This window comes from Lissotriton vulgaris, chromosome 2_1 (genome assembly GCF_964263255.1).
Source record: "Lissotriton vulgaris chromosome 2_1, aLisVul1.2, whole genome shotgun sequence".
NCBI lineage: Eukaryota > Metazoa > Chordata > Amphibia > Caudata > Salamandridae > Lissotriton > Lissotriton vulgaris.
In genome coordinates this window covers 2,099,196,088-2,099,216,006 of record NC_141687.1, presented here as the reverse complement: position 1 = coordinate 2,099,216,006, position 19,919 = coordinate 2,099,196,088, and the positions used below count along the sequence as shown (strand labels likewise).

The 19,919-nt window shown below is 44.3% G+C and overlaps 1 protein-coding gene across 2 annotated transcripts in view; it reads left to right on the top strand.

Annotated features, from left to right (window-relative positions):
- The window catches only part of CCPG1 (cell cycle progression 1), a 314,779-nt gene that overhangs the window by 180,809 nt on the left and 114,051 nt on the right, over positions 1 to 19,919 (top strand). For both annotated transcript variants that reach the window (XM_086958333.1, XM_086958332.1), the window contains exon 6: positions 7,390 to 7,635. In XM_086958333.1, coding sequence (XP_086814459.1) covers positions 7,390 to 7,635 — 246 coding nt within the window. The remainder of the gene's footprint in view (positions 1 to 7,389; positions 7,636 to 19,919) is intronic.

Here is a 19,919-nt window from a genome sequence, read left to right as displayed (position 1 = left end):
GTGGTGCAAGAGTCCTGGGTGAGTGATGTTTGGGTGAAATGTGAGTATGCAGGCTGAAAGGTATCTCATTGCAGGGTCAAAGTATCTTGCTGCAGGGTGAGCGGTTCATGAGGGTGTATGGTAAGAGGTGTCTGAGGGCAGGGTGAGCAATCTGTGTGATTGATGTTAGTGTTTTGCGAGTGCATAGTGAGAGATACACAAGCAGTGTCAGCCGTATCAGTGCATGGTGAGCAGTGAGCAGTGAGCACGCAGGTGTGTGGGTTAGAACTGTGTGAGTGCTTCACAAGTTAGTATCTGTACTGAATAAGCAGTGTCTAAGTGTAGGGTTAGCAGGGTAATTGGTATACAGGGTGAGTTTGTGTGTATATGTGTGTGCCTGTGCAAGGTGACCAGTGTATGATTTAGCAGGGCAAACACTGTGTGTGTGTTTTGCAGTGGAAACTGGTGTGTATGTATGTTTGTATGTGTGTCCATGGTGAGGTGTATCTGTGAGCAGGATGCGCATTGTGTGTCTTTGTGCAGGAATAGTGTTGAATGTGTGAGTGCAAGGTGTGTTGTGTGATTGCAGTGTAAGTAGTGGGTGACTGAGGGCGAATGGGGGAATTACTACTGGATGAGACATGCATCAGTGATGCATCATTGCAGGGTAAGAGCTGTCTCAGTGAAAGATGCGTGTGCAAGATGTCTGGAGTCCAAGGGCAAAGTGAGTAGTGTCTTGAATGCAGAGCGAGTGTTTTGTGAATACAGGATAAGCATGTGTGAGCGTGGTGGGTGAGAGGTGTGTTACTGTTTGAGTGAGGGGTGAGCAGTGTGAGTAGTGTGTCAGAGCTGGATGAATGGTGTCTTGAGTGTAGAGTGGGTGATTCTCTGTACAGGATAAGTGGTGCATAAGTGTTGGGTGAGCAATTCAATTGCTGGATGAGTGGTGTCTCAATGTAGGATGAGGAGTCCGAGTGCAGGGTGAAAGGTATAAGAGTAGGCAGGTGAGTGCCTGGCGAGAGGTAGGCAAGTGCAACGTTAGCGATGTGAGAGTGCAATTGAGAGGTGTGAATGTGCACGGTAAGAAGGACATGAGTAAAGTGTGAATGTGCAGGGTGAGGACTCTGAGTGGAGGTTGATAGGTGGGTTAGTGGTCAGGGAGAGTGTTTTAATGGTCTTTCAGTGCAGGTTGAGGTGCAGAAATCTGTGCTCATGTGAATGCAAAGTAGGTTGCATGCCTTTGTGAGTGTAGCACATTAAAGATACGGCCTCATCTTATAGTAAGTATAAGACGGTCCGTACATTTGTTCTGACATGAAGGAAAAAGGCTCCCTCCTTTCATTCAGCCTTTCTCCTCTGACATTTTCTGGAACTACCACATGCAGCTTTCATTCAGCACCAGCCTTAACATTTCAGTGTCATCACATACCCTGCATCTCTTGCAAACCTTTGAATGTTCTTCTGAGTGAAAGCAAACAGCATTCATACAGTCCATGGTTCAACTACGTACTTAAACCTACCAATCATAATTCAGCATGGAAAACCTCTCAGACTAAAGTGCAAACGGGACAGTGACGGGCTTTTCAGGTTTACCTATTCAACGTAGCTCCCATACACAATTTGACTGACTACATGCCATCAGTGCACTACAGAGCTAGCCATTATTTTACGCTAACCTCTAATTCTGTTTTATCTATTTTAGTGTATTCATATGCCAAAATTGTTTCGTATCTTAAAATCGCACTTTTTAAAAATATGCTTGAGGCATGTGTGGCTGTAGATGTACATGCTTTGCATACTCGTGCCATCTTATGTTGGGTCCTGATGTCGGTAAGTTGTTTTTCTTCAAAGTAGTCTTTTGAGTCACGAGGTAGAGTGACTCCTCTTCTTGGTGATGATGCGTTCTGGAAGCAATCCGTTTTTGGATTGTTTGCATTCCGCTGCCATATTCGGACGGGTATTACTGGGCTCTGGTTCAAGTCCATTTCAGTCTCCTTTTGGTTCATAATCCACCCTTACCCTTGTCAGTATTGTTTAAAACTATCGGCCATCGAACCAATGCTCTCCAACTTTGGCCTTTGGGCTTTGCCCTCATAGGCCTATCTTTCTATCTCTACGGCCTCTCTTTTGAATGCCCTGCTGATGCAACGGACGCCATTCAGTTTCTGCCCAAGGTCCCAGAAGGAGTACCTGCGACTGACCGTCACCAGGTCTGCAACGTATGCTTGTCTCCCAATAACAGGGAAGAAGACTGCGAGGTCCGATGATTGTTTTGGTCCAAGACAACCTTACGTGACCGAAGGGCACATCACCGGAAGATGCAGCGTAGAGACGATACACTCAAAATCTACGGTAAATAGTATGTCAAAGAGGAGGAGGGGGAACTTCACAATGTCTCTGAGGCCGCGGAGAAGGCTTTTTCTGGTGGAGACTCAGACTCCAACTTGGAGAGCTTCAAATGCAGCATTTTCCACTGGGTCAACATACCGTGAGTTCTAATGTCCCCATCCTGCCATCAAAAAAACATTAGGTTACGACCGAACATATGGCTCCAAGGCCACCACTCTCTGCCGGCTATGGTCGGCACCGAACACCTGCCACCCTCCGGCTCGGCAACGAAAGCATAGCTAAAGTCATTGCTTCCGCAACAATCCGACCCTCTTGATCTTCTGCTTCAAGCACTTCGCCTTTGAAACCGAAACCACTCTTGGCACCTAAAAATTTGAGACTGGCATTAAAATTGGCTCCCAGTACTCCAGTCGAACCGGTCCTCCAGACAGTGCAGGAATGGCTCAATCCTTGCCAAAAACAACTCCATATGCATCCCAGACTGGCCACATCTTAGCCAAGACTGTGGTGTCAGTGTCACCTCAATTAAAGAGCCAACTTTCCTTTGGAGAAGCAATAGACTTGCAGGTGTCTTTTTAGAGGAGGAAGCAGGCAAGACTAATCGCCCCTTGCACCCTTCTCCACCTACTTCTGCAGCACCACCACCACCACCACCACCTCCTCCTCCTCCTCCACTCTTCATTCCACCACCTCCACTCTCTCCAACTCATTCTCAAGGTGATCCCCTAGATATTACTTCAAAGGGATCCCCATGTTCCTTCACAGCTGGGTTGGTGGTGGATGATTCCTATGATGCACCACAGCCCACAGATTCCTGGCCAGATTATGACGTTGATCCCCAGGGGGACACCAGTCTAGACCTGTACCTTGCCAAACCATCGCCTCCTGATGACACCACCTCCATATCAGGAACTCATCAGCAGGGCTGCAGCTTACCAACAGGTCCTGCTCCATAAATAGCCTATAGTAGAGGATTTCCTCTTTGAAACCCTATCCAGTACACATAGGATTACCTTATACCTCCCTATGTTAAAAGACATGATACGTCACACCAATGACCTCTTTAAGTACCCCTGTGCAAACACGCATTATCGCTCCCAGGGTAAAAAAAATACAAAGCTTCACCCTCCGACCCAATTTACATCCGAGGGCAACGTTCCCCTGATTTATTGGTTGTGTCCAATGCATGTAATAGGGCTAATTCACAAACCACAGCTGAGGCGCCACCTCCTGATAAAGAGTCTACCCTAATTGATGTTTCAGGGAAACATGCAGCGGCACAGTCTGCTAATCACTGGTGGATTGCAAATACACACAGTCTATTAGCCAGGCCTGATTGCTCCCAATGGGATGAAATTGAGGATCTCCTCCAGTACCTCCAACAGGAACATAAGAAAAGAGGACCAAAACTAGTACAGGAGGGCAAACTGATTTCCAATAACTCCATTAGATATGCACTTGACTCCATGGATACAGCTGTCAGGGGTATTAAGACCAGTGTGTTGCTATGCAGACATGCTTGTCTGCATATATCTCGCTTCAAGCCAGAAGTTCAGCAAACACTTTTATATGTTTCCTTTGACAAGAAACACCTGTTTGGTCCACAAGTTGAAGAACACGAAGGTTACTAAGTCCATGTACACACTCCAAACACCCACGCCTCATAACTCCTTTCGCCGCTACTCATATAGGGCAGCCTCAAAAGCAGCATCCTCCAATGCCTCATATCAAACTCAGTCAACTCCCCTGCATGAGGCTATCACAGAGGCACTTACGGGGTAATGACTTCAAAGGTTGCAGCAAACATGCTTCCCTACGTGGTGACCCACCCACCACTAAGCAGTGGCTCCCTTTGCCCCCTCCCTCCGATCATTTAACACTTGTCGTAGGTTGATTACAACAATTTCTCCCCACCTGGTGATCCATAACATCAGATCAGTGGGTGTTGGACATTACCAACATGGATAAAGCTCCTCACCACAACTCCAAACATTCTACTTCGCGCACACACACTTTCTGTGGAAGATCAAACCTCAAGACGGAAGTGCAAGCTCTCTTGCTCAAAAGAGCTAAAGAGCCCATCCATCTTCAACATAAAGGGTCAGAGGTGTACTCCCTATTCTTTCTCATCCCGAAAAAGCATGGCTTACTACGGCCCATCTTTGATCTCAGGCACTTAAATCATTACATCCTGTCAGAGCATTTCCGTATGGGCACCCTCCAAGACGTGATCCCACTTCTCCAACAATGCGACTTTAAGCACTACACTTTAAGGACACATACTTTTACATTTCAAATATCCAGCACACCGCACATACCTCTGTTTGTCATAGCTGGCAAACATCAGTTCAAAGTCCTCTCATTTGGGGTTGCTACTGCAACCCTCGTGTTCAACAAAAATACTTAGCAGTGATAGCCAAGAAACAACAAAGGGCCTTGACTCGACTCAGTAAGGCTGAGTCCATATAACTATAAAACGTAACTATTGCCAATACTGAGCAAAACTCCAAAAATCTTTTTGTTAGCTAGACCCTATGAATAAAACATATAGGTCCACGTTTTTATTACACCATCAATTGTTTTATTTGACAACTCACGTAGAAATCACTTTATCAATAATACTTTCTCTACATATGTATCAATAATAAATACAAAACAGAGGGAAAAGCTATAGACAAAAAACTCATTACATTATACAAGACACCAGCAGACAATCAATGCAAACCTTCATACATACCTCATACAGATTTGGCCAGACACTAAGGACACATTCAAACCATCCAAACAACACACCAGAAAGGGTCAAAAATCCTTTTGCATGGCCCCAGAACTGGTGGTCAATATTCTTAATTTCAACGTCAAACGACACAGTAAATCACATGTACTCCTAAAGCGATGTAGAGATAATTCAAAGTAATCACTGTTTCCTACATCTAACACCTAAATCATTACATCGAGAAGACAATTGTATTGCATGATTTGTTTGACCAGGGACACACAAGGTCGACGCGTTTCAAACCCAAATGTTTGTGGGGTTCTCATCAGGACTGTAACATTCTTATTTCCTTAATAGAACCAATCTGTGATTTCACAATTATGAGGATGTTAGCGTACAATTGCTGAACTTGAATGTATATATCCTGTTGTTGTTTATCCGGTACCAGGGTCACCTCAATCGCAGGTTGGTGCAGTCCGTCACCGCTAAAGTTGAACTATCAGTTTGCCAGTAGCTCTTAAACAGTCTCTATCCCTCTCCACAGCCGCGTACACGTCCTCCAAGTCTGTTGTGTATCGCGCGTTCCCGCATTGAATGATGGGAACGCGTGATAATGATTAGTAATTTAGTTTCTTTTGCTTTCTTCAGATGTATTATTGAAAAAGTTCCTTATTATTGGTATGAACCATAAGACCGGCACAGCAAAAAGCATGATTAATGTGCACTTGTACGCGATTTGACTACACTACTAGTGTTCGGTCCCAGATATAATTCAGCTAGGGATCCTTATAATATACTGGTCCTGAAGAAAACCCTCCAACCTAACTGGCGATCATTTATGGCTTAAACATGTAGACCTTTCTGAGGTAGGAGCTAATACTGCATCAACTGTCCGCAACTTAACTTACTTTCCTGTTACTCATTGACTCATTGACTTTAGTCATTGACCAGGTACAGCGCTCTGACGGGTACAGATTTCCTTTAGTATTCCTGGAATGTGTGTGTGGGCATTGGTTCATTATATGAGGTTTCTTTGCTTCATTGAGTTCTCTTACGTTTTTTTCCCCATCCATTCGTTTCAGCTTTCCAGTGTTCTTTGTAATGCTAAAAAAAAGTATCCTAAACAATAAGGGGCACCTTTTGTACCTTGCATGAGTCAATTATGCACTGGATTTTTTCATGCTGTCTCGTGTTTGGAGAATGCAGCACGCATGTTCAACCTTCACTTTTTTCTTAATGTTTGACTTACTAACACGTTTGAATGTTATGGTTAACCATCCTCTGTATGATCTGACATTGACATTTTGATTTTATGGAAAATACGGAAATGTTTTTGCATTGATTTTCTAAATATTTCTGATTGAGGAGCAGAGTTTTGTGTGAAACTATTGAATGTACTAATGTTTGTGGAAATGCCTATTTTGGAGCTCTCCAGTGATAGTCCATGTGTTTTACTTAATAGTTTGAATAGATGTTGGTGAAAGTAATTTCTCAATCTTATTACCAAGGCCATTGATCCTTGATCAAGGTGGAATCAGATGCCCATATATTACATTTGCAATTACTGACCGCCTACACATTCTGACCAAGACAAAAGGGGTGAATACTGTTTGCAGTAAAAACTATCACCTGTTGTGTGATTATATTACAAGAGGCTGTCCCATTATATCAATACTAGCATTGGAAATGGTTTCATTTACCACCAAAAATAAAATCAGATCTGAGCTCTGGCATGAGTTTATTTTGCTTGGTCACTAAACTAAAATGCATTTTTGGCCAGTTTCATTTTTGATGGGCGGCAGAAAAATCAGTTTTGTAGCGTTGACAAGAATGAATAATTGCTCTGCTAGGAAGGACGCTGCTACTTGTGGTGTCTTAATCAGTCTGACTTTCTCTTGGGACCAAGTCACAGCATTACACATGATTCTCTGGTGAACATACCAGATTTAGAACTGCCTTAAGCCATTTTGAAAGACTGTGAATGTATGCGTGGTTAAGACAAGGAAAGGTAAAATCTTGGCATAGAAGACCACTGCTCATAAGAATTCAAAAAAGTCAGGTGCTCTGCATCTAAGGGGCTCTGCTTTCTTACCTCTATGCAAAGTGATGAAAAGCAGCCCCTTCGATGAGCTGCCTGCCCTACAAACCATGGAAGCCAAAATCAGGTTAAGGTGCACAGAATGTTCAGTCCATCAAGAAACCAGCCTACAGATGAAGTTTCCCCTGCGTTGTTTTTGACTTCTTAAAGGAGCCCTCTGAATCTTCAATTCTCCTTGAGTGACAGTGTAAGCAGTGTGTTATTTTTATCCACACCCTCTTATGACGTGGCTCTCTTTTCCTTTCAGTCTTCCCTTCTCGACAAACATCAGATGAATCAAGTAATGATGAAGTTAGTGATTCCTCTGATCCAACTCCTAGGAAGCGGCGTGCTAAGCGCAGGACTGTCTCTGGCTCTGAATCTGAGGTGAAACCTGCTGTAGAGGTGGTCCCACTGCAGAAAGCACCTTCAACGAAACTGGGTAGCAGCCTGAATGGGTGCATTGTCCTTGCGTTGGTAATTGCAGTCAGCATGGGCTTTGGACATTTTTATGGTAAGTGCTGAAGAAATGTATTAGTTTCTTGACTCCTATCTAAAATCTTTTTATTAAACTGTGTCATTGGTTGCATAACTCTCTATTCTTTATCATGAGGTTTTCATAATAATTTATAACCTGTAAAATATTCCACATTTGTTGGACTGAGAGCAAAGCACGCTTGATAAATAGAGTTTAAAATTAAAATTGTTTTTGAAGTTTACTCAGACAGAGCCCCCTCAGAAAGCTTTCAATGCCACTTCTTCAGTTCCTCTTGCGAGAATAGACCCATCACTGTTTTGCCTTTCCTAAGGTATTGATTCCCAATCCTAATTTGTCTTTTTTCTCTCTATTCAAGAGTTTTTGGCAGCTCTAAGTCTTTTAGTCTTCAAGTTCTTGTTAAAAACATTAATTGCTCGATTCAACATACCCTCATGACCAGCTGGAGTGTTTGTTTCCATTGAGGCTTGGAAACGTTGTGCTGCTGTGTCATACATGCTTTTTTTCTGAACGTGTCAATTTGAAGTGCTCAGACCTTTATGTTACAGGCATATGAGCTACAGATTACACACTGTGCATAGATCGCCACCTAGTGTTGGGCCTGGATATTTGCAGTTGTTTTTTTCTTGAAAAGTCTTTGGAAGTCACGAGATAGGTGACTCCTCCTTTGGATTACACTGCGCATGGGCATCGGCTCCATCCTTAGATTGTTTTTTTCCGCCATCGGGCTCGGATGTGTTTCCTGCGCTTCGGTCTGGAACCGATTCTCCTTCGGCGCGCAATCCTCACCATTTTCGACGGTATTGTCTCAAATGCTTTTCCAATCTACGCAACTCTCCACAACTTCGAAGTCTTCGATTCCGGTCGTCGATGAAGGCCTTCGGGCCTACCTGGGCCTGATCTTCTGGCTCATGGAAAGGACGCCATTTAAGAAGTGTCCTCAATGTGGGTCGAAGTTTCCCCACACCGATCTCCATGATGTGTGCAACTTTTGCCTCTCACCGGAGCACGAGGCCAGAGGCTGTTCCGCTTGTGCCTCCCTCCGCTCCAAGAAGACGATTTGGGACCGACGAACTCGAAGAACAATGGCTCGCTCGTCATCTTCGATCCCTGACGACATCTTCCAAGAGGGCGTCCACGTGCCGGAACAGGAGCAAGAATATGGCGTCGACAGCAACTCCGAGGCAGACGACTCAGACATCGAGGACATCACTCCGGCACAGCGGGTCGTAAGTGCACACGTCCACCCGACCCTTCCTCGACACCTTCCAAAAAGGCTTCGGTCACACCCTTGCCTTCGGGCCCGGGTGCACACCGAGAGACTGCTTCCCATGCCCCGTCTTCGGGCTCGGCAAAGAAGCCTTATAAGCCTTTAGGCGACTCTGGCTCGAGTCAGCCTACCCCTGGTGCCGGCACACAACTACCGGCACTGAAAAAAAAGCCATCTTCTTCCTCCTCAGCACCAGCTGCTTCCACATCTAAGCACTCTGCGACGAAGACTGGCACTGGCTCCTCTGCACCAAAACCACACTCTGAGCCGAGCAAAAAATTGCCACAGAAAGGACCCGACTCCCATGCCTTGGAACCGAAAAAAGCCTCCGAACCGAAAAAAACACACGTTGCACCGGCCAACGACACTGCTAAAGAACAGGTTTCAAAGCCAAAAGATGCTACCGGTTCGGTGCCGAAAAGGCCTTAGGAACCAAAGACCACAGCACGGAAAGATCTACCGCCCAAAAGAGGAACTATTTCATCCAGATCCTACACAAAAGATTTGTTAAAGATCCCAAAACTGGTCGATTGACTTTGAGTTTTAAAAAACGACCATTGGACATGCCGGCACCGGCCCCTCATCCTAAGAAGGATATTGCAACCTCTCCTCTAAGAATACCTTCTCCTCCTCCTCCTCCACCTCCTCCTCCTCCTCATTCTGCTCCCCTGCCACATCACTCCCGTACACCATCTCCTACTCCATTAGAAGATGATGATAACGGGGAGGACCCCTCTGATGACACATGTGGTGGTGCAGATAACGAGCCACTACATAATCCAAGTCCTTCTGGTTCACCTGACCCTTGGGATGATTATAGCACCCCAGACGTCACTAACATGCCACCGGATGACCTATACCCCTCCAGGCCTTCCCCACCAGAGGACACTATGGGATTTAACCAACTTGTCGATAGGGCTGCCCAATACCATGGGGTTGACCTACATACTGACACCATAGAGGACTATTTCCTTATGGATACCTTTGACACCACACAAAGGTCCACCTCAATTTAACCCATGCTTAAAGGGGTCATTAAGCATGCGCCAGAGGTATTTAAAGATCCAGTTAGGGCTCGAATCATCAACCCCCAAATTGAGAAGAAGTAGAAGGCTTCCCCCTCCGATCCAGCCTACATGAAAGGGCCTGCACCACTAGACTCCTGTGTAGTCTCCAACGTACGCAAAAGAGCCAAGTCCGAAACATCAGACGAGGCTCCCCCACTAGATAGAGTCTAAGCTCCTTGACGCCTCAGGCAAAAGAACAGCGGTACAGGCAGCAAACATATGGCGTATTGCCAATACTCAGGCACTACTAGCACGATATGACAGGGCACATTATGATGAATTAGAATCCATAATGCAGCACCTATCCATATAAGCACAAAAATAGGGCCAATGAACTTATCACCATCACCAATACCTCTATTTGTTGTGCCCTAGATGCAGAAAATACTGCTTCAAGGGCGATTAATACCAGTGGCCTTTTGTGTAGGCATGCCTGGCTACGCATTTCAGGGTTCAAACCTGAGGTACAAAGTGCCATACTCAATCAACCCTTTGATGAGCAACACTTATTTGAGCCTAATATGGACGTATCCCTGGGAAAAAATGAAAAAGGATACGGACACAGCTAAATCTATGGGAGCCTTGCAGTCACAAGGTCCAAGACACTCCTTTGTCGCTCATCCTACAGAAGCACCACCAGAGGTTACACCTCAGATAGTCCCTCTACTTCCTACAAAGCCCCTACCCAATCCACCTACAGTAGGGGCTACCAAAGAGTGGGTTACAGGGGTCAACATCAAAGGCAGAGGCAAAACTAACAACTCACGCTTTGCCTCCACCCCTGCCCAATGACTTCCCTCCACTTTCCCCACCACATTCCACTCCAGTTGGGAGAAGACTACAACAATTCCTTCCGGACTGGACCGACCTCACATCAGACAGGTGCGTGCGACAAATAATTCAGTCAGGTTTCTGTCTCCAACTAACATCTACCCTCCCCAAATATACCACCCAAACAGCATCCAATGTCACAAGAACATTTGCTTCTGCTAAGGCAGGAGGTAATAGTCCTATCTGAGAGGAGTCTTAGGCTCTTTAATGACTTATAAGAGAAAGGATATGAAAGTAAAAAGAAGGGAAGATCTGGCAGCAATAATAAGAAAGGATCTTGAACTACAAAATGCAATTATAACTAACTCCAGGAGAGTACATCTGATAGAGAAGGAACTTACTGAATTACAACTTCAGCTGAAAATCTCGGATGAGAGAATTCTTAAAGAAAAATGGGAGTCTAGTAGATTAAAAAATTTTGAATACGGAGAAAAATGTGGAGCCCTCTTAGCTTGGAAATCTAGAGAAGAGAGAACGAGGAACAATATTAAAACCCTATTACAAAGGCAGACAGGAGACTTGATGGAAACAGATGCAGAGATCAGAGAGGAAGCGAGGTCCTTTATGAGAAGCCTCTATACGGAAGATAAAGATCCCAAGGGGGATGATTTAGAATCTTGGTTGCTAATGAAAAATTTGCCTCAAATGTCTGAATTGAATAAGGTATACTTGGAAAGTGAGATTACAGAAGGGGAAATACTGGGTCAATTGAAGAAAATGAAACGAGGGAAAGCTGCAGGTTCAGACGGGTTGCCTGTGGAGATTTATATGGACAATAAAGATCAACTACTACCTACACTCAGGGAACTATTCAACCTCTTATTAATTCATGGTCATTCTGTTCCCCCCTCGTGGGCAGAAGCTACTATAACGCTTATAGCAAAACCTAATAAAGACCCAAAAAGAATAGAGTCTTACAGAACAATTTCATTGTTAAATACCGATATGAAGATCTATTCCGGAATTCTAGCTACCAGATTATCAAAGGCCATAAAATCTATAATTCACCCTGATCAAAGAGGCTTTATTCCAGGGAGACAGCTAAACGAATTAACATTCCAAGTAATAGGGGCCATAGATTATGCTAACGTCAAAAACCTTCCGTTGGCTTTGGTCGCGATAGATGCGGCTAAGGCCTTCGATCAGGTTAACTGGAAGTATCTATGGGCCGCAATGTCGACATTTGGGCTTCCTTTAACTTTAATAAAGGCGGTTAGATCATTATATTATAACCCAAAGGCAAAAGTCTTAGTTAACGGAATACTATCCGATTGGTTTGATATATCCCGAGGTACTAGACAGGGCTGCCCTTTATCCCCTCTTTTGTTTGATGTTTATATGGAGCCTTTTGTTTGCGGAATTAGAGATGACAATATAATTCAACCATTTCAGCTTGGTAATTTGTCACTGAAAGTTGCTCTGTAGGCAGATGACCTTCTCTTGTATACCTCTGATCATTCAGTGGCAATACCGAGGTTGTTTTTTTTATCGGAAGAATTTGGGAAGTTGTCAGGTTACCAGATTAATAAGGAGAAAACTGAGATTATTGGCTGGAATAATAACACACATATATTGGGCGTAAAATATAAAATGCGGTACTTGGGAATCTATTTAACTCAAGCATTAAAAAATATAACATCACTTAGCTGGCAAATGGTGGTCAAAGATATTAACAAAACCTTAATAAGATGGGGGAACCTGCCTTTAAATATCTATGGCCGTGTTAACCTTATTAAAATGACAATTCTTCCCAAATTGACTTTTTTATTTAATTGTATCCCTTTATCATTTTCTCCAAAAGATAGCAATACTTTACAGGGTAAGATCGGATCATTTATATGGGCCTGTAAGTCAACTAGAATTGCATGGAAAAAGTTGAGAAGGGGCTTAAAAATTGGAGGTCTAGCCCTCCCTGATCTATTGTCATACTGTCATGCGTTTCATTTTAAAAACTTTAGGCTACTTGCAAATAAGTTAGACGCATCATCGCAGGGCCGCTTGTTTCAAGCTCTATTAAATGATTTACCTTATGACCACGATTACTTTCTATTTAAGTTCGGAGACCAGAATTTTTTTTAAAAAATTTGTCTGAAGATATTACAGACTGCACTAAAAAATTGGGGGTTTATCAGGAAGGTATTTGTTATTCCTTACTATCACACACATACCACAATCTGGGACTCTCCCGGTACACCCCAATGCCTCCAGGACCAACTTTCACAACCTTCGAAAACAGCTGGACTACAAAAGTGGGGAGATCTTTGGGCCGATTCAGGCCTTATGAACTGGAATTCCTTAATACAACTTACAAATGGTCAGCTGACTAGGTTTAAATATTATCAACTATCTGCTTGGTGGTTAAGTCAGAATCTGCAACGGGAGAAAGATACAGATATTTTTGATGCAATTTGTAGAGGGGGGAAATGGATAAAAGAACTATCGTACTGGTACAACCTGATAATTAAGGATGAGGAGAATAAACTGCACTTGGAGGTGATAAATTTATGGGGAAATTGTATAGCTGATTCTCCTGAAGAAGTTAGCAAAATTTGGTTAGACGGCAATTTAAGACGTAACCATCTATTTACAGTTTATAGAGTTTATTGGACCCCGGCCAAATTGTACAAGATTACACAAAATAACTATTATTGTCCCCGTTGTAACCACAGTGCAGCTGACGATATTCATATTTTCCTGGATTGTCCAGCTATTCAGGACTACTGGAAAGCGATAATTGATTTCTTGGGTGATGTACTGTCAACAACTATTATATGTTCATCCAGACTTGTTTTCTTTGGTCTATTGAAAGATTATAATATTAATAGTTTAGATACTCAGTTTATCTTTTATATAGTAGTCATTGCGAGGAGACAAATTTGCATGGAGTGGAAGTCAACAGCTCCACCCAGATTTGCAGTATGTTTAAAGTATATAATGGAAGTATGTAAAATGGACATGGTTGGACGTAATGAGAACACTGAGAATGTCTGGTCTAAATTGGTGGTCTGGCTAAATAAATAAGCGGTCCGATGATTATGCCAGAGGTTGTGTCGGTCCTGTCCTCCCCCAGGCCTAGGGTTCCCAAAATAGGCTTGGGGGAGTAGGATAAGGAAAGCAGCCTACCTCTGGGACATCCCTGTCTGCTATGATACTGTCTCCAGGGCGGACTCGAAAATAACAGTATAAGAGGCAACAGCGAGACCCATCTAGAGCATACAAATTCTGGTGGCATATATGAGGACAAAAGAAAGATAAAAAAAAAAAATAATAATAAAAGGCAGGAGGTAATATCCCTCATACAAAAAAGCGCAATAGAACTGGTTCCACCACATCAACAAAACAAGGGAGTTTACTCCCTGTACTTTCTTATCCCAAAAAATGGACGGCTCTCTAAGGCCTATTCTATACCTCAGACCCCTAAACCTCTACATACAATCAGACCACTTCCATAAGGTCACACTCCAGCAGGTCCTTCCTCTCCTTTTACAAAACGACTTCCTTGCCACTATAGATCTCAAGGGCGCCTATTTCCACATTCCCATTCACACAGCTCACAGAAAGTATCTCCGATTTGTACTGGACGGTCAGCACTATCGATTCAAGGTACTCGGAGTCACAACAGCACCAAGAGTGTTTTCCAAGTGCCTAGCAGTAGTAGAAGCACACTTATGAAGACAGCACATTCACGTCTTCCCATATCTCGATGACGGGCTCATAAAAGCCAGCTCATACAGTCAGTGTGCACAACACACTCACACCACCATCCAATTACTCCACAACTTGGGGTTCACAGTAAACCACACCAAGTCCCATCTGCAACTGTCCCACGTACAACACTATCACACTGCTGCAACTTTCTGTGGTACCGCACCAAAAGCTATGCCTGTCTCCACGCTTCCTAACCCAGAACCATGAAGAGATCAGACACCCGGACCCAGCTCAGCTCAACCTAGCGATCTGGCTCCTGAGGTCTTAGAGTTAGGTTACCTTCACCTTCCCCCTGACTGCATGAATGTTATTAAAGAAGCTAGACGACCCACCACTAGGGCATGTCATGCAGCCAAGTGGAAACATTTTGTAATATACTGTCATAACAATGGCATCAATCCTCTATATGTGTCTATTCAACACATCATAGGATACTTACTACATCTCCAAAGATGGAACTTACACATCTATTAGACTGCATCTTGTTGCTATTGCAGCATACCTACAAAATAGACAACATCTATCACCTTTTTAGAGTACCTGCCATAAAATCTTTTATGGAGGGCCTCAAAAGAATAATTCCTCCCAGAGCACCCCCTTCACCTGTGTGGAATTTAAACATTGTTCTCACACGGTTAATGGGGTCTCCCTTTGAACCTTTACATGAATGTGAACTGCAATTCTTAACTTGGAAAGTTGCTTTCCTAGTAGCTGTTACTTCTCTAAGAAGAGTTAGTGAGCTACAAGCATTCATCATTCAAGAACCTTTTTCTGCAAATGCATCATAATAAGGTTGTTCTCCGAACCAATCCAAATTCCTTCGAAAAGTAATTTTGCCCTTCCACCTCAATCAATCTGTAGAGCTGCCTGTATTCTTCTCGCAGCCACAAACAGTTGCAGAAAGAGCTCTTTATACCTTAGATGTCAAACCAGCATTGCTTTACTACATTGAAAGAACACAACATTTTTGTAAAACTAAACAACTTTTTGTGTCTTTTTCACCACCACACAAAGTCAACCCCATATCAAAATCTGGGATAGCTAGGTGGATTGTCAAATGCATATAGATTTGCTACCACAAAGCTAAATGTACGTTATCTATCCCTCCCTAAAGCCCATTCTACAAGAAAGATAGGGGCTTCAATGGCATTTTTAGGGAACATTCCCTTAGATGACATCTGCAAAGCAGCTACATGGTCTTCACCACACACATTCTCAAAACACTATTGTGTAGATGTGCAAACTAAACAACAAGCTACTGTGGCCCAGGCTGTACTCAAAACACTGTTTCAAACTACTGCAACAGATACGGGTGCTCGCCGCTAAAAGTGGGTACAATCTATGCACAGTGTGTAATCTGCAGCTCATATGCCTCGAACGGAAAATGCTACTTACCAGTATGCATCTGTTCTTGGCATGTAGAGCTGCAGATTTACACACGCCCACCCGCCTCCCCAGCTACATTTATCTGTTCCAGTATTATCTTAATTAGATACAGCTTTCGTGAGCATCCTTCCTGTTTCTTACAAAATTTCATAATTTCCCTACTGGCGAAAAACAATCTTAAGGATGGATCCAATGCCCATGCGCAGTCTAATCCAAAGGAGGAGTCACCTATCTCGTGACTTCCAAAGACTTTTCAGGACAAAAACTGCAAACATCCGGGCCCAACACTAAGTGGCGATCTATGCACAGTGTGTAACTCTGCAGCTCTACATGCCAAGAACAGATGCATACTGGTAAGTTGCATTTTCCTTTTTGCTCGTCTTAAGAGATATGACTGGGAGACACCCAAACTATATCCGGTTATGAGGGGGGATAGCTATAACTTCCTTGTCCTAGACTATGTGGTGGCCTCAATTACTAGCCAGAGGGTACATACCATTTTTCATCTGTACCCTCATGGAGAGGCTGCCCAATGGCTTTCTTGAGTTAAAGGTTTGCAAGTTCCCACATATGGGCCCCTTATTGTGTGTGTGTTTCTCTGTGAGTAAGTAAACAGTTGACAGCCGGCTCAAGGCGGGAGCCCCGTCTTTAAAGAGGCCATGCGTGCACATACTCCTGCTCAGATCCCACTCACTTGTTGCATATGTAGTGGGTATTTGGGGTGGTGGTCGTGCTGCCAGATAATATCCTTTGTTGCTGTAGATTGTCCCCTGCATCCGTGAAACCTACTGCACCCAATCTGCCTGTGTTTTCTATTGGACACCTCGATGTTGCACTGACCTGCATTGGGCTGCCTTACTTGCACTAAACAAAATTATTGTAACTTTAAAAAAAATTAAAATTTATTAGACCTTGCCGTTCAAATAAACCTTAAAAAAGGTATATATAAGGCAAGAACAGCCTGACAGGATGGGAGAGATCTAATCTGAGGCTCCTCCCTGGCTGCCGATGTCTCCCCACTCATTTGCTGTTTATAAGCCCCTACAAGAGTCACAGTGAGGGAAGTGGCTAGTGGAGAAGACGGTGAGTACATCTTGAGCCCCTGAAGCCCACAACACCCTGCTGTCACGTCACATGAGAGTCTGAGGTGCCCTTCTCACTAAATTATGGTCAGGTTGACTGAGTGACCACCCAGATGTTTCTCCTTAACACCCAAGAAATTAAGAATAATGATGTGGCAGTGGAGATGATGCACCAATCTGTATACATGTAACAAAGCAGCATGTCCTGAGGCAGGGTAAGCCAGCGAGTTCCGGATGTGGCATGCTCTTTGAGTTGAGTAATTTGAGCACCAGTTGAAATAGCGCAGTTGGCCCCGCCTGCCAGCAATTATACTGGTGGATTGGGAGCCTTTAGAAGTGAAAATAATATGAAGAGACACCAGACCGCAGCAGCGGGCTCTAGATAGAACGAGGCCCAAGCATTGACTCTGTGAAAGGTGGCACAGTGAAATTGCAGAGTATCTGCAGACTGTGCAAAGTACTTGCAGCGCGTTGAGTGGGGGAGCCGGAAGACAATTCTATGCTAAAATGTTCAAGAGGAGAAGGGTGGGGCAAGCTACCAGTCAAGACCACCTGTTACCTTGGGCCCTGATAGAAGTTGCATGTAGGGAGTAGAGTGAGAAGCGATTGAGCTCATTGTGAGTAATGCCTGCAGACTGAGGGTTAGTCGACCCTGGGCCCTGCCAGTGAAAGATAGGCGGTGTGGGGCTTTACAGGTTGGCGAACCAGATGAAAAGGGGTCTCTTCTATACTACTAGACAATTCTGGTCTAAACGGATACAAGGAGACCCTGTAGACCTAGTGGCCCAAACGGCGCACATGGAGCATGTAACTCTTACAGGAGGACCCGAAGGATGTTTGGCAGCATATTCCAGCATTCACATTTATTGGGCGGGGCAGGCTTCGTACCCAGGTTATACAAGTGAGGCAGGCAATCGTAACACAAACTTGAGAGGTTACCTCCACATTGTCTGCACCACCAACCAAGAATGATTGGTGCAGCAAAAACAGACACTGCTACACAGTAACAGGGCGAGGAAGATGGGGTGCCTCTAGCATTAAGCCCACTCTGTCCCGAACCAACATCTGATTGGTATGGGCACTGGTATCCCCCTGTAGTGTGACATTTGGACTTGCTTCATTGGAAGGGCGAGGTTGAACCTGACCCCCACAAGGTCCACTAACCTTTCAGGGAGGTGTCCTTGCAGCTAATGCACCCCCTCTTACTTCAGACTGGTGGTGTTGTGGGGACTCTTATACTCCACATCCCAGCATTACTGGCAAATATTTTCACTGGTTGTGGTGTCCGTGATGTCAGATTGCCCGGCCTGGTGAGTTAGTCCTCCTGGAGCTTAAGAACACCACCACAGGGTTCTTCCTTTAACTCAACACCACAAAAATGATTACCAGAGGAGCACCATAGTGGGAATCGGAGGTGATCTGGTCATTAGGAGAATGCAGAAAAATAGATCCGGAACATCAAAGACTTGCTACAGAATAAATCTTTTCAGAAAATGTAACCAAAAAAGAAAATGGAGGCCGGAGATACCATGGGGACAGTGGACCATGAATACAAGACCAAAGCACAAATAGGTTTCCAAAGAAATCAAGTCTGATGATATAGCATTTAGAATGAAATTGCAGAGTGATCTCAAAGGAATGTAAATATTAACCGCATTAGAGGAGTGCCATGTGAAATAGAAGCCGCTGTTTAGCTGTAAGTTTCGGACCTGGTCCACTCCCTCCTGGAGGGCCCGTAATGCATCTTGACACTGCTCATAGAGTTGTCTATTTATCGTCATTTAGAAACCAGCTGCCTGATGTGATTGTTAGAGTCCATTATTATTGTGACAAATAAATTATCTTGGAAAAAAAAGTGAGGCAGGGAGGTTTTATATCATTCCGAGGAGCAAACCCAGCCCTTTTTCGGGTCTGTCGTGTTCGCCCAGGCAAAACGTAGAGCTTCCACGCCAATCACTAAACATTTGTACTCAAAGAACATTTAGCAACAGCCGAGCAAAGTCGTCAGACTCTGTTGGTCCATAGTTTGGTTGTAGTTACAGTGAATTGGCCAGTGGTTGGTGGAGGAGATGTGGCGAAGGCCAATGGAGACAAAACATCTTTCTGTTAAAGGTTCTCACAATTATAGCTGTGGTGAGAAGAAAATAGTAATTTGAGAGGCTTAAAAAGCAATGATTAGAAATACTGTAATATAAGAGGCAGCTCGAATTAAATAAGACTTTAAAAGCATGTCTGCACACAGTTTGAAGTGAGACAGAAGAGATACAAAAGTAGATCCCTGTCTGAAAAAGCTTGGCGACATATAACAAGCATGACTGGGTAATTCAGTACCAGGCCTGAATCCAGATCAATGCCAGTCGATCTCACTCGACCTTCCCCGGCACCGATGCCGGCTATGCCCCTGCCAGACGCCATCCCATCGTCATCCCCGAGTTTGACACGGAGCCGGACCGACGTTGAACCGTACTTTTGTTCCCCTGTTCATCGATGGTGTTCCCTATCGACCAGAGGGTGGTGGCGGAGCGTACTATGCTGTAGGTTGAGAAGGGCAGCCGTGGTCCTTGGCCTTAAGCTCCCTTCAGTGGCAGTCAGGACTAACCTCCTGACAGAGGTTCTTCTGCCTGTGGCTTCTTCCTCTATTGCCATTCAAAAAAAGCCCTTACTGATGTCCTTCTGGGCACTTGGTCCAAGCCCAGCACAAGGGCTCCTGAGGAGAGGACAATTGCTCGCACCAGTGCCTGGCCCCGGGCAACCCAGTGTTCCTGACCCTGAGAGCTTTGTGCTCCAAGTCTCTTCTTCTAAGGGCGTGTTTTCTTCTGCTCCTCCAGATAGGTAATCCAAGAAGCTGGACCATCTTGGGAAGCAAATGATTTCTTTCTCCAGCTTGGCACTGCGGTTGGTGAATACTGCGTGCCTCTTTTGCTGCTACTCCTATACCATATGGGACACGGGCGCGCA